At 32.2% G+C, this 14,586-nt stretch overlaps 2 protein-coding genes across 3 annotated transcripts; both read left to right on the forward strand.

Moving 5' to 3' along the window:
- Positions 1-767: 767 nt before the first annotated feature.
- On the forward strand, positions 768-2,400 carry LOC106435187 (putative FBD-associated F-box protein At1g05080). Its single transcript, XM_048740339.1, has one exon. The coding sequence runs from the start codon at positions 768-770 to the stop codon at positions 1,632-1,634; it is 867 nt and encodes a 288-aa protein (XP_048596296.1). The 3' UTR covers positions 1,635-2,400.
- A 6,961-nt stretch (positions 2,401-9,361) lies between these two features.
- On the forward strand, positions 9,362-14,267 carry LOC106406319 (glucose-6-phosphate isomerase, cytosolic). Of its 2 annotated transcripts, none has more exons than XM_048739963.1 (23): positions 9,362-9,575; positions 9,788-9,842; positions 9,926-10,002; positions 10,173-10,254; positions 10,323-10,370; positions 10,600-10,755; positions 10,846-10,942; positions 11,032-11,074; positions 11,375-11,442; positions 11,535-11,619; positions 11,750-11,798; positions 12,019-12,091; positions 12,171-12,231; positions 12,432-12,498; positions 12,633-12,689; positions 12,783-12,836; positions 12,946-13,074; positions 13,155-13,218; positions 13,315-13,388; positions 13,484-13,537; positions 13,608-13,676; positions 13,767-13,964; positions 14,046-14,267. In XM_048739963.1, the coding sequence occupies exons 2-23, from the start codon at positions 9,789-9,791 to the stop codon at positions 14,067-14,069; spliced, it is 1,683 nt and encodes a 560-aa protein (XP_048595920.1). In that variant the 5' UTR covers positions 9,362-9,575; position 9,788; the 3' UTR covers positions 14,070-14,267. The 2 variants fall into 2 exon arrangements, with proteins under 2 accessions (XP_048595920.1, XP_048595921.1); XM_048739964.1 differs by having other exon boundaries at positions 9,382-9,575; positions 9,780-9,842.
- The last annotated feature ends 319 nt before the right edge of the window (positions 14,268-14,586 follow it).

Raw genomic sequence — 14,586 nt, forward strand, 5'->3', positions numbered from 1 at the left:
TGTCTCTATATAGTATCAAATGTTTTGCAATAAGAAAATATCTTGATATTTTAATAAATTAAATATTGTTCAAATTTTATTATTTTATTTACAATATTTATGATAAGTTAAATTAATTGAGATATTATATAAGATAATATGATATTTATATGTTCTGAATTTTTGTTAAATTTATAGAAATTTGGTTTACTTATATAGTATCAATTTTTTAGCAAAAAGATAATAAAATTTGATATTTTTATGTTTTTTAGAACAAGATATTTTTATGTTCACAAATTAAATATTATTTTTATTTTTTATTTAAAATATTTATGATAAATTAAATAAATTGATATATTATATAAAATAATATGATAGTTCGCAAGTTTAGGCTTATAAATATGTATTTCTCCTCATTTCTAATGATCAGTAAAAGATAGTTTTCTTCTCGGACTCGTTTTCGAGATACTACGGTGATACGGTTAGTATTCTGCTACATAAATTTCTCTACATCCTTTTTTCTGGTTGTTCAAGTTTTTATGAAACTAAATTTAATCAAAACAAGGCAAATTCCTTTGCCCAAAAAAGGGTATATTCTTATAGGTTGTTGTTGCTTTGTTTTTTTTTTTTTTAATTCTATCTACATAATAATTGTAAAAACTTCTCCAAGCTCACTGTATACATAATTATCATCATGTTCGTTTTGTTCATATGTTGAAAAGATCTCGAAATGCTTTTCTCATTTTTCGTTAGGCTGTAAATGAAGAAATTAGTCTTTTTATAGGAAAATGATTTATGCTACAGAAAAACCACAAGAAGTCATCATTTCTCAGTGTGTTCGAGAGAGAAATTGTGAAGATAGAATCAGTGCACTACCTGACGATCTGTTAGTAAAAATCTTGTTGTTTGTTCCGACAAAAGATATTGTGACTACCATGATTTTGTCGAAACGATGGCGGACTATCTGGACAGAGGTGCCAAGACTCGAGTACGAAGACATTGTGAGCAATACTAATAGTGAACAGAAGAGCGTTTGGTGGTTTCTTGAGAAGTCGTTGCAACTTCATAAGGCACCTATACTAGAAAGCTTGTGTATCCAACTTAAAGAAATATGCCCTACTAACGTTGATGTAGCAAAATTGGTTGGACAAGCAGTTGATCGTTCATTGCGCAGGTTACTATTTCATCTTAGTTGGTTGGCGAAACCTACCAGCATGCCCAACATCCTTTACACTTGTGAAACGCTCACTGAACTGGAACTCTTTAATAAGATTATCTTGGATATCCCTCCTTCAGTTTGCCTCCCATCCCTTGCAAAGCTATACCTCTTTTGTGTGTTGTATAAAGATGATGTTTCTCTGGTCAGGCTTCTATCAAATTGTCCTGTTCTCAGAATATTGATCGTGATACGATCCGAAGAAGATGGCAATGTGAAAAAGTATACTGTGAAAGTGCCTTCTTTAGAGGAATTCACCTACCTCTATAAAAGGCCATTATCACTAGCGGAAAATACTAGGTCCTTGGTCTTAGATTGTCCGGTATTAACGAAACTCTCTATTAACGATCATTCAGGAGACTCTTGCTCTATCGGGAATATGCCAAGCATTGTTAGAGCAGAACTGTCTACTTTTTGCTACCCTGACAAAAAATTCTGAGACATATTTCCTCGGCCACGTCTCTATCTTTGACTTTGACCGAGGAATTGGTAGTAATTTCGAGATCCAACTTTTTTTTGTTTGTTTATTGTGGTAAAATTAATTAATATGTGTACTTATGGTGTTGGGTGCACTGCAGGTTATGTGTAGACCTGACAACTTCTCTCAGCTTGTAGACCTTACAATAACACCATGTGACTCAGGCTGGTTGGAACAACTTATGCTTATGTTAAAAAGTAACAATGAACTTAAAAGTCTTACGATCAAATCTGTAAGTACATCCTTCTACCATTAAACAAGTGCATGCTTTTTAATTAATGGACTAACACTAAAACATAACGTGTACGTTGTGATGTTTCAGTCTTATATAATTACCCCTGTTTTGTGGAACAAACCTGGTCATGTTCCAAAATGCTTGGCATCCCATCTTGAGTTCTTTAAGTGGCGATCATATAACGACATAAAAGAAGAACGAGAATTTGTGGCATACATTTTAGCAAACTCGAAATGTTTAAAGAAAGCGGAATTCGTGATGCCGAATTCCAAAAACATATATGACGAAAATAACATATGCGAAGAATTGAAATCTATGTTTAAGATTTCACCTTCATGTCAGATTACTTTTACTTTTATTCACATATAAAGAAGAGGGAAATATATATTCGGATGAAGTTGATAGTTTTAAAAGTTTGAGATTTATGGTATGTGTAAAGGAATAAATGAGAATTTAACAACCTAAAATAACTGATAACGTAGAGGATGATTCAACAAGCATCATTGTTTGGATTCCCAGTGAGTATCATTATCGTTGCGTTCTATTTGTTTTTGAAATGAGAGTGATCTTGAGGATGAGTTGTGGATATCAATGCTCCTCAAGTCAAGGCAGTGGCATTGGCTCTCTCAACGTACATGTTTTTTTTTTGCTTCCCCTTCCCCAAATCATTGTGTAAGAATATTGTCTCACTGTTGGCAAAATTCCAGTGAAAAAAATCAGCTGGTAAGCTACTTTCCCAATGTCCACGATAAGCAAGGGTCTATTTTAAAAGCTTGTCCCAGTGCCTACTACAATATAGTTAAGCAAGCACTAACGATAAGGACGGCGGTTCAAGTAGACCCAATCCTCCAACTGAAACCGAATATCATATATGTATCCCTTATATATTAAAGGAGAAACATTGTAATAAATGCGTTCACACTAAACTGGACACATGTCACGTGTAGAAGCATTGTAATAAATGCGTTCACACTAAAATGAATACATGTCACATGTAAAAAGCTTTTCAGCCAAACTCTACATAAATATGTTCACACTAAGTATTTTACGTTTTTTTAATATAAAACTCATATGCATGGTTTTTCTTTACGTTATTTTTACTGTTTACGAATAGAGCTGAAAAAATTATTTATAAATTTTGATTCGATTTGTTATCCGTTTTGATTCGAACCGAAAAATTCGGATATTCGTTACTCTACGAAACAAATCAAATACTAAAATGCTATTCGTAAAAAAAAAGCAAATCTCAAATATCAATATTTATATGAACATATATCCAATTTGATCCGTTATATACATATATATACATATATTTTAAAGATTTATATATAAGTTATATATTAAATTTTATATAAATTTGAAAATATTTTTTCTTTTTAAATAATTTCATTTTAAGAATTTTATTTTTCATGTATTATTTTGAAAAAATATCATTTAATATTAATTAACAGTATCTTTATATATTTATCAACCATCTTTATATACTTTTACATACACATATATGTGCATATTGACGTGAGCACCTTATAACTAAGTACTAGATAGTAACCCGCGCTTTGCGCGGGATAAGATATTTATATTAATGTTAAAATTATATATTATGATTATGTATAACATTAAGTATATTTTAAGCGATAGAACTAAAGGTATGATTGTTATCATGGATGAAGTGAGAGACTTTTTATAATGGGTGCACTAATATTAAAATTTGATATATGGTGTTTGCAAGTTTGAAAAGAAGCTTTGAAATTTTTTTTTTTTTTTATATTTCGCCTATCACGTTGTAGTAGTTATGGAGTTAGGGACTAAGAAAATTGAAAAAAGGTGGATCAATAACATATTATAAGCAAAAAAATAACTGTGTGAAATAAAAAAAAGTATAGCTCCTTTAAATTCAGAAAACATAGTTGTGTAATAAAAAAAATTGAAGTTTATTCGACCGTCAAAATTGTAAAAGTTGTTCCAGATGCGACCAGCACGTGAGACTTGCTGGTGGTTCGTTTCTAGAAGTTTCTTCCCATCTTCAAGGTCGTCTAATGCATAGCTCTCATGGTGGCATTCACATGCTTATATTGCTTGATCGAGAAGACTAATACACTAAGCCGAGACGATTTATAGTGATTCAATCTCATCGAAACAGAGATCACCCCATCAAGCAGTAACAAAACACAATACAACACATTTATCTAGAAATAGATTCTCAACGTCCTCTTTCGGCAATGAGGAACGTAAGTGCTCTGCTAAATGCATGAAGGCAGGTACGGAGAAAATGGTTTTTTAATTGATACATGGCATCGTACTAAAGTTTCATTGCTTTGTCGTCTCTACGGATCTGTCGACTCAGATGGGGTACCGTTTTTAACAGAAACGTATAGAGGAATAAGGAAGCTTTATTGATGCTATGATTATATTGAAAGGATTGATAAATCAACTAATCAAATTTGAAGCTGAAGGTTTATTACGCAAAAGTGTTTGTCGAGAAAAGTGTAGATGGTATGAAGTTCTTTTAAAGGAATGCTAGTGTGAACGCATTAAATTCACTGTTTTGGTGAGAAACGTTCTCTGCGTGACACCTAAGCGTTTTACTAAATAAAAGCTTATCGTGAAGCCACGTCACCACGTCACAATCCTTACCGATAACTTTTAAGGTAAGTTTTAAAAATGCTTCTCCTTTAATATATAGGAGATTTACCACAACTGAAAAATCTTATTTTTTTGGAAGTTAAAATATTCTTTTTCTTAATGTTTCTTTCACTATCGACAAAATTGTAGTAAAATGATTTGTCTTAATATTTTTTTTTAACTATTATACATTTAGAAACTATAATATGAAACTATTGGTTCGACATCACGACTATCTAAGATTCATAACATGAAAACAAACAAATAATAGTAATTTTTGATTATCACAGAAAAAAAAAACAAAAACATCAAACATTTTAACCGAACAAACCAAATAAATATTGATTAAAATGATAGTTATATTTTATGAGATTAAAAACCAAAAAACAACCTAAAACCAAACCGATATCCAGATTAAACAGATTAATGTCTCCTTATTAAAAAAATAACGAAACTAATAATCATATTCCGTGCAAGGCGCAGGTTATTACCTAGTTTATTAGTATTTACCACTGAGCTGAGTACAAGTTCTCTCTTAGTTATTTGAGTAATGTATCCTTATATTATAATTGAGCTTCGACATCCGAATTAGCCGTATAGGACGTCTCCAAAGCGCAAGATCTTAGAAGGATTATAATGCACTCCAGTCTCCATAGAGAAAGAAGAGAAGGCAGGAGTCAAGACATATGTCGCCCAAACTTTTGTCGTTTTCCCTTGAGAAGGCACTTATGTAATTCATCATTTCTATAACAATGGGCTCATTTCTGTAACAATGGGCGGACTTATTAACAAATAATATAAGAGAAATTCATCGGAATACTGTAGTTTCTTTTCACCAAACCAAAAGAATCCACAAAGAGAAAAATAATCAACAAGAGATTTCATTAAATAGTGAATGTACACTTATATTTCTAAAGTTAATTAATCAATATTTAGAGTTTAGAGTTAAGACGTAGAGTTTTAGGATAAAATTTTTTTTTTTTCAAAATAAATTAATAAATCTTTTTTTAAAATAATAATTTCAAAAAAGTATTTTCGAATTTCAAAAATAAAATTTGAAATTTGTTTTGAAAAATAAAATTTCAAAAAGATTATAAAAATTTCAAATTTGAAAACAAAAGTTTTCTTTTTAGAATTATATGTTTTAAAATTCAATTTTTTTTATAATCTTTTATAAATCTTTTTTTAAATTTTTTTATTATTTATTTATATATCTATAAATCAAGGATAGAAGAATCATTTCCCTTTTTAATGACACTTTTTATCATTTTTATTTTTGTGACCTCTTTTGGTGACAAATTTCCTAAAATAAATTATTTGATAGAATTGCTCATAATAGATAAGGAAGACTAAATGGACTTAAAAAAAAGAATAAGTAAAAGAAAAGTTCAGATTATTTTAAGATTTTGTTCAGAATTTTATCTATAATTTTAAAATGATTTTATAGCGCTGGTCCTTCCATAATCTGTAAACTCAATCTTTTATTTTGAGAAACAAATCTGTAAAAAATGAGTTTTGTTTAAAAGGCATGTCAAGAGTATTCGGGGAATGAAATACATAGTCACCAAATACGGTTGAGATATTATCTACTAATAATAGTAATCCCAATTAATTCCAAATGTTGTGAGTCCATTTATGTTTGAAAGATTGTGTCTTTTGTAAAATATGTGTAAAATGTTGTGTCTTTTCTAAAAGTTCTATGTTGGAAGGTTGTATATTTTCTAAAAATTGTCTAAAAGTTGTGACTATTAATATAAGTATCTTTTAAAAAGTAAAAAGTTGTAACTATTCTTATAAGTATCTTTTCAAAATAATTACCTTTAACTGAAAAAATGCGACTATTCAAATTGAAGGGTTGTGACTATTCAAATAAAATTTTAAAATCTATAAATAGTCTCTACCTTTAAATCTTTTCAATTTTGATGTTATCTGTCCAGCGTTAAAGCTCTTACTTGCAAAGGATATAAGAATAGAAAGATTCTCATTCCCAGGGACCTATCGTTAATAATGTTGCTTGTTATACTACAATTCAAGATCAGACCACGGAATGAAAACACAAAAGAACCGGATAGTTCACCTTGAACTGGGCAAATGAAGCAGCATGTGCTTCAAGGGCCTGACTCCGCTGTTGATCAACAGAGAAAAACTGCATATTCCCTTTTACCAATTGTGGCCTCTACAGAAAATAATAATGAAAAGCTCCAGTCAAGAATATATACAATGCCGGCCATTATAATGTCTTCATCCAACCTAATACGTGTCGCAGTAAACCCGTCCGAAATGAATAATTGCATTTTAAATGGTCATGTCTTTTCACCTATTAGTTTAATAACTGTTACATTCCTCTGTAAATACAATTTGTTAAAGGGTCATGTCTTTTTACCAATTAGTTTAATAACTGTTTCGTTCGTCTATAAATACAATTTGACACTATGTCTTAAATTCAATTTTTCTTTCATTAATCTACAAAAAAAAAACTGGTGAATAAAAGATCTTCAACGAGTTAGACAAAATGGACATAGATCTAGGTAATTTTCCACTCAAAAAATATATATATATATATATATTCTTTGTTAAACCAAAATAGTTCATTTAAAAAAAAAGGTAAGTAGCGGAATTTTTTTCAGTTTTTAATAATAAGAAAGTATACAAATGATTTTTTTTTCCTTTTCACTTGAGTATATATGTTTATATTAAATTCGTATACGTTATTTTCGGAAATGAAATTTAGTTGTTATGACTATCTTTGTATTAAACATATATATTAAAATATGTGGATATTTATTTTTATAAAATGAGTGTCCTTGCGACATCGCACGGGTTTCTTACTTAATTAGGTTAATAAAAATATATATTTAATAAACATTTTAAGAAATAGTGGGAATAAAAATTACACATGAAATAAATTATGATATATGTTTTAATAATAAGACAAATAAATATTTTCATATATTATTCTAACTAATTGTCTGAACCGAATTTGGTCGGTAATGAGTAAAGGAGACGGAATTCGTTAATGGGTTAATCCAAAAGTGTTTATTAGCTCGGTGAACGGTTTGACTAAAAAAAAAACATCCGCATTAGCCGTATAGGACGTCTCCAAAGCGCAAGATCTTAGAAGGATTATAATGCACTCCAGTCTCCATAGAGAAAGAAGAGAAGGCAGGAGTCAAGACACATGTCGCCCAAACTTTTGTCGTTTTCCCTTGAAAAAGCACTTATGTAATTCATCATTTCTATAACAATGGGCTCATTTCTATAACAATGGGCGGACTTATTAACAAATAATATAAGAGAAATTCATCGGAATAGTTTCTTTTCACCAAACCAAAAGAATCTACAAAGAGAAAAATAATCAAAAAATAGATTTCATTAAATAGTGAATGTACACTTATATTTATAAAGTTAATTAATCAATACCTAAGGTTTAGAGTTAAGATGTAGAGTTTTAGGATGAGTTTAATTTTTTTCAAAATAAATAAATAATTTTTTCTAAAATAATAGTTTCAAAAAGTATTTTTGAATTTCAAAAATAAAATTTGAATTTTTTTTTGAAAAATAAAATTTCAAAAAGATTATAAAATTTCAAATTTCAAAAAAAAAAAATTCTTTTTCGAATTATATGTTTTCAGATTCATTTTTTATAATCTTTTAAAAATCTTTTTTTTACTTTTTATTATTTATTTATATATCTATAAATCAAGAGATAGAAGAATCATTTCCCTTTTTAATGACACTTTTTATCATTTTTATTTTGTGACCTCTTTTGGTGACAAATTTTTTAAAATAAATTATTTGATAGAATTGCTCATAATATAATGAAGACTAAATGGACTTAAAAAAAAAAGAAAAGTTCGGATTATTTTCAGATTTTGTTCAGAATTTTATCTATAATTTTAAAATGATTTTTTTTATCGCTGGTCCTTCCATAATCTCTAAACTCAATCTTTTTCTTTTTGAGAAACGAATCTGTAAAAATTTGAGTTTTGTTTAAAAGGCATGTCAAGAGTATTTGGGGGGAATAAAATACATGTCGCCAAATACGGTTGAGATATTATTAAGTTAATAAAAATATATATTTAATAAACATTTTAAGAGAAAGTGCAAATAAAAATTACACATGAATAAATTATGATTTATGTTTTAATAATAAGACAAATAAACATTTTTTTATATTATTCTAATTAATTGTCTGAACCGAGTTCGGTCGGTAACGAGTAAAAGAGACGGAATTCCTCAGTGGGTTAATCCAAAGGCGTTTATTAGCTCGGTGAACGGTTTGCTACAATCCCATAAAAAACATTAAACATAAAGTAAGCTGGTGCTCGGAGCGCTGACCGGAAATTATAAATCAACTAGATACAAAATAAGTAAAACTCTAGTTCTACCCACCAAATATGTGTCTCAATGTTTAGATATTCTTCTCGTCATCCTCCCCTCTCCTTACATAGACAAGTTCTCTTTTCTTATTATCCTATATCGTATCGCGGTAATAGGCTTACCTTTATTCGAGTCTCATAAAAATTCCGAATAATCAACTTTGTAGTCAAGTCGACGTTCTTATTTCGGAGAGCCGAGCAAAAGTGGTCAGGAGCCAAGACTGCGCGTTTAGCCGTAGGCCTTTTTTTAAGCCGATGATTCGGGCCGGCTTGCTAGACCAAATCGTTTATTTTATGGGTTTTATGAATGGATGCAATCTATCTCCTACGCTAATTTATTTATTTATTTTAAAATATTGATATGAAAATAAAATTAGAAAATATCTTAATAAACGGTCTGAGTGGCAAGAATCTGAGTGTTTCCATTTTCCAAAAGTAAAGTTAATAAAAAATCCTAATTTTGTTTCCAAAATAGCCCCAACGCCATCATCCTACTTTAAAAATGGTTCCGTCCATTGTGCTGAGCAAGAACCTTCTTAGACACGTGGCATAATCTTAGGTCTCCTTCTCTAGCCCTCACCTGCCCTATCGCTTTTTCTGTAGTCTCCTTCTCACAATTCCGGAACCTTCTTCTCCTCATCTCATCTCATCTCGGAAGATCCTCAGGTTCTTTATTTTTCGTACCTCCCTCGATCTATCGTTTCTTTTCTTTCTATTCATCGGAATCGTAACGGTTCTCGAGCTAAAAATAAATAAATATCTATTGACTATCTAAGTATCCAATCAAAAGCTGTTTCCGTCACTTTCTTCATTTTTCGATTGGAACTGGTTTATAACTGTGCATGTAACTGAATCTCAATTTGTTGATAGATTACTAGTATGGCGTCACCAACAGCTCTGATTTCTGAGACCCAGGCCTGGAAGGATTTGAAGGTTAGTAGTCTTCAAGATTAACTTTTTCTCTGTAAATAGTGACTGTAAGGTTTGGAAAATTTGAGTTTTTTAATTTTGGGCAGGGGCATGTTGAAGATATTAACAAGACTCATTTGCGTGATTTGATGAGTGATGCACACAGATGCGAGTCCATGATGTTGTATTGTCTCTTTTCCTTCTATTTATTCAATTTCAAATGTCTCACATTTTTTCTCTCTTGTTCTTTAATTATTTTAAGATTATTATATTTCTTGTGGTGTATAAGAGAATGTGCATTTTGAAAAAAAAAAACTTGTTTCCCATTGCTTTCTTGGTATGCTTTTTAATTAGGGAATTTGAGGGGCTGCTGTTGGATTATTCTCGACAGCGTGCAACTGTGGAGACAATGGACAAGCTTCTGAACTTGGCTAAGGTGAGGATGAGAGGTGTTTATTAGTATATTTCACTTCGAGATTTCTAATCATTTGTTTTTATATGCAGGCTGCACATTTGTCAGAGAAGATCAGCCGCATGTTCAATGGGGAGCATGTAAGTATCCTATCCTGTAATTTAAAGAGCTGTTAATCTCACTTTGTTTTGATCTTATGGAACTGTTCCTTGTATTATTAGACAATATAAATTAAGACATGTCTATATGCTAGACTTGTCAGAGAGAGTATATGAAACATTGATTACAGTGACCGAGACCATTTTCCCCTTCTTATCTCCGTTGTATCATTCTCTAGTGTTTGTGTAACTTTTGTAATGGCTTTCTCAGATTAACAGTACGGAGAACAGGTCAGTGCTTCATGTTGCACTCCGTGCTCCAAAGGATGCAGTTATTAAGGCCGATGGGAAGAATGTGGTTCCTGAAGTGTGGAATGTTTTAGACAAGATCAAGGATTTTTCTGAGAAAATTCGCTCTGGTTCATGGGTAAGTTTAGTAGATTTCAATTTTTTGAAACCTTTGACTTTATTGTTTTTGTGTCTCCATGTGTTAAAAGTTCTCTGAACTTATTGGTAGGTTGGAGCCACTGGCAAACCGCTGAAAGATGTCATTGCAATTGGTATTGGTGGTAGCTTCTTAGGTCCACTTTTTGTGCACACGGCTCTTCAAACAGGTGACTGCATGTCGTCTTAGTACCTGGGCTCTTGCTTGTCTGTCTTTCTAGCTGGTTTTGAATTCTCTTATATGCATGTTCTCTATCAGATCCTGAAGCTGCAGAGTGTGCCAAAGGACGTCAACTGCGTTTGTAAGCATCATATACCTCTCTGTTTCTTTCTGTAAAGCTTTGGTAGTTTGACTTATAAATTGATATGCTTTTTGTAATCAATCAAAGTGACAAAACTTAACACTTAAAACCTGGATTTAATTGATATGCTTGTTACCACGTTCATCTAAATTTTGGTTAACATAGTATTATAGATAGATGAGGCTGTGTTGAACTTGTTAGCTTCTAGTCAGCATTTCAGATTCAATAATTTATTATATTTTCTTGTGTTGTGGGCAATCTATATTTATGCCTGGATTTAATTTGTACTTTTTTTTGCAGCCTTGCAAATATTGATCCTGTTGATGTTGCTAGAAATATCAATGGACTAAATCCAGAAACTACCCTAGGTTCATGCTCAAACCTATCAATACATCCACCTTGGTAGTTTTATTTTATGGATTCTTACTCTAACTAATACTGATGCTACTGTTAATTCCAGTTGTGGTGGTCTCAAAAACGTTTACTACGGCTGAAACAATGCTGAACGCTAGGACATTGAGGAATTGGATTACAACTGCTCTTGGGTTAGTATCTATCTCTCTTTGCTTACCGTCCAAATTTCATGATTGTATTCATTTGATTGTTGCGTGACTGTCGCCTTGTTGTGTTATGATGAATGAACACCAGTCATTTAACATGTGGTTAACTTAACAGGGCTCCGGCTGTTGCAAAACACATGGTTGCTGTCAGCACTAATCTTGCGGTATGAATTTGTGATTAAATTTGTTTGTTTGTGACTCTTTTCTTCATTGTTCGTTTTCGTACAATAAACCGAATGTATAACCTTTTTACAAACTGAAATTTCTACCGGGTCTGATGTACAATGGTAGTCTCCATGTTCTTGGGGATCATGATTTATTTTCTACATGTATTCAGACAGTACAGAAGAAAATGTTTAAAACTCTGGATGTTTTGATTTACAGTTAGTGGAGAAGTTCGGCATTGATCCGAACAATGCATTTGCATTTTGGGACTGGGTTGGTGGAAGGTACAGTGGTAAGTGCTTGTTTATATGGTTGTATTAATTTCTCATCCATATCCACTTGCTTAGTTTGTAACTGAAATTCTTTTGCAGTTTGCAGTGCTGTTGGAGTCTTACCATTGTCTCTACAGTATGGCTTCTCTGTGGTTGAGAAGTACGGTACCTTCTACTTTATCAGCCATCTCATAAAATGTCTTAGGCATATTCTTTCTATTTTATTTTCGTCTGAATGATTTCTTCTTTTTTTTATTGCATTCCCGTTTTATTTTCAAAAGTTGTCACTGTCTCTAAATCAAGAAGAAACCTTCTTAGTAGATCCAGTTGATATTCATCCTTTTTTAAATTGGACTGCAGGTTTTTAAAGGGAGCTTCAAGCATTGATCAGCATTTCCAGTCCACACCGTTTGAGAAGAATATACCCGTGAGTTGCATTAGTTGTGTGATTATACAGTTTTCTTGTCATTTTGCTATGTACATCAACACTAGAGATTCATGAAGTTATTAGTGTAGTCAACGCATAGTGAGAGGTTGATTGGTGACTTTTGACGATTTCAGGTGCTTTTAGGGTTATTGAGTGTATGGAATGTATCATTTCTTGGATATCCTGCCAGGGTAAGAACTGACTCCTGTATAACAGCAAGTAAAATTTTCTTCTCATATTAAGTAAGATGTTTTATCTTCATCAACATCCTTTTGTTTTCTCAGGCCATCTTACCTTACTCCCAAGCCCTTGAGAAATTTGCTCCGCATATTCAACAGGCATGTGAACTGAGTTTCTCTTTCATAATCTTTACTGCTTTATACTTGCTTTGAGATAATAATAATATAAATATAGTTTAACTGGGGACACATTGTTTGATTTTCTTAGGTTAGTATGGAGAGTAATGGAAAGGGAGTTTCAATTGATGGTCTACCTCTCCCGTTCGAGACTGGTGAGATTGATTTTGGTGAACCTGGAACAAATGGCCAACACAGCTTTTACCAACTCATTCACCAGGTTACATATAGTTTTTGAATTTTACCGCACTACCAGCTATAACATATTGCACTAAATCTTTTTTGTTAATGATGATTTAGGGACGCGTAATCCCTTGTGATTTCATTGGCACTGTGAAGAGTCAGCAACCTGTGTACTTGGAGGGTAAGGCATTTCTTGTTACTCCAAACTTTGATTTAAGCTCTTTTATTATGCATTCTTTTTTGAAACATAAGACTAATTCCTGAATTGGATTCACAGGAGAGGTTGTCAGTAACCATGACGAGCTTATGTCCAACTTTTTTGCTCAGCCTGATGCTCTTGCATATGGAAAAGTAAGACATCGCATTTGGTTATGGGGTATAAAGAGACTGTTACATGACTAAGACTCCGTTCTGAATCACACTAAATCTTTTTTTTTTTTTTGTAGACACCTGAACAGCTGCAGAAAGAGAATGTTTCAGAGAATCTCATTCCTCACAAGGTAAAATAATGTCTCGGACCAGATTTAAAAAGAGCTAAGTATATGAACGTTGTGGTATCTCTTTCCACAGACATTCTCCGGCAACCGACCTTCTCTTAGCCTTCTACTTCCGGAACTGAGTGCTTACAATGTTGGCCAGGTCTGCCCCTCTCTTAAGGTTTTTGAGACGAGAGGTTCATTGGGGATTTTTATAAAAGCCTGACATTTCTGTTTTATGTTATATTTTCAGTTGCTGGCAATCTATGAACACAGAGTGGCGGTTCAAGGCTTTGTGTGGGGTATCAATTCGTTTGACCAGTGGGGAGTTGAGCTAGGAAAAGTTCTGGCTACTCAGGTGAGGAAACAGCTTCATTCGTCACGTACTCAGGGAGCTGCTCCCGAGGGATTCAATTACAGTACCACAACACTTTTGAAACGATATCTCGAGGTAAATATTGCATTCTCAGTGGTCTTTATTGGTTTTTCTTCACCGTATGATTAATGAAATATATTTCAAATACTTTATCAGACAAGTCCCGAGCCGAAGATGTGAAGTTGCATCAGACGAACAAGTTTTTCTCCTTTCAATCAAACGTGCAACGTCCCAGTTTTTTTTTCTCTTTCTTCTGTTGTCCTAATAAATATACTTTTGATTGCTACTCTTTTGTTATTATCCTGATATAACAACATAAACTCCAAACTCCCTAAAATCAGAATTCGGAGCATTATATCGGAGAGCCTTTTTTTTATATTGCAGTATATGCAAATAATGACATTTGAGAATCCAAACACCAGTAGAATGTAAACCTTCTTGACCTTAAATAATGTTTAACGTTGCGTAATGAATGAACAATAATATCACACCAGCTTGTACAGTTGTACGTAGCTAAAACATTGAAACCACACTGAGGTTTATGATCTTTTGATATGTAGTTTGCAAAAGATCTCACACAACACATCAGAATCTCGTACCACAGTCAAAAGGAGAGCACTACTTGAACAATTACGGGATGCTCTTGCGTATGGTTGACAGACGGGTTATAGCCCGTGGATGAATATTTCGGTACTTT

The sequence above is a fragment of the Brassica napus genome, chromosome A9 (assembly GCF_020379485.1).
Source record: "Brassica napus cultivar Da-Ae chromosome A9, Da-Ae, whole genome shotgun sequence".
NCBI lineage: Eukaryota > Viridiplantae > Streptophyta > Magnoliopsida > Brassicales > Brassicaceae > Brassica > Brassica napus.

Bases quoted from the DNA above. Each gene is read 5' to 3' on its own strand.
- LOC106406319 (XM_048739963.1), top strand. From the start codon at position 9,789: ATGGCGTCACCAACAGCTCTGATTTCTGAGACCCAGGCCTGGAAGGAT. The intron at 9,843-9,925 runs GTTAGTAGTCTT...AATTTTGGGCAG, and splicing joins AGGCCTGGAAGGATTTGAAG to GGGCATGTTGAAGATATTAA. The intron at 11,799-12,018 runs GTATGAATTTGT...TTTGATTTACAG, and splicing joins CTGTCAGCACTAATCTTGCG to TTAGTGGAGAAGTTCGGCAT.
- LOC106435187 (XM_048740339.1), top strand. From the start codon at position 768: ATGATTTATGCTACAGAAAAACCACAAGAAGTCATCATTTCTCAGTGT.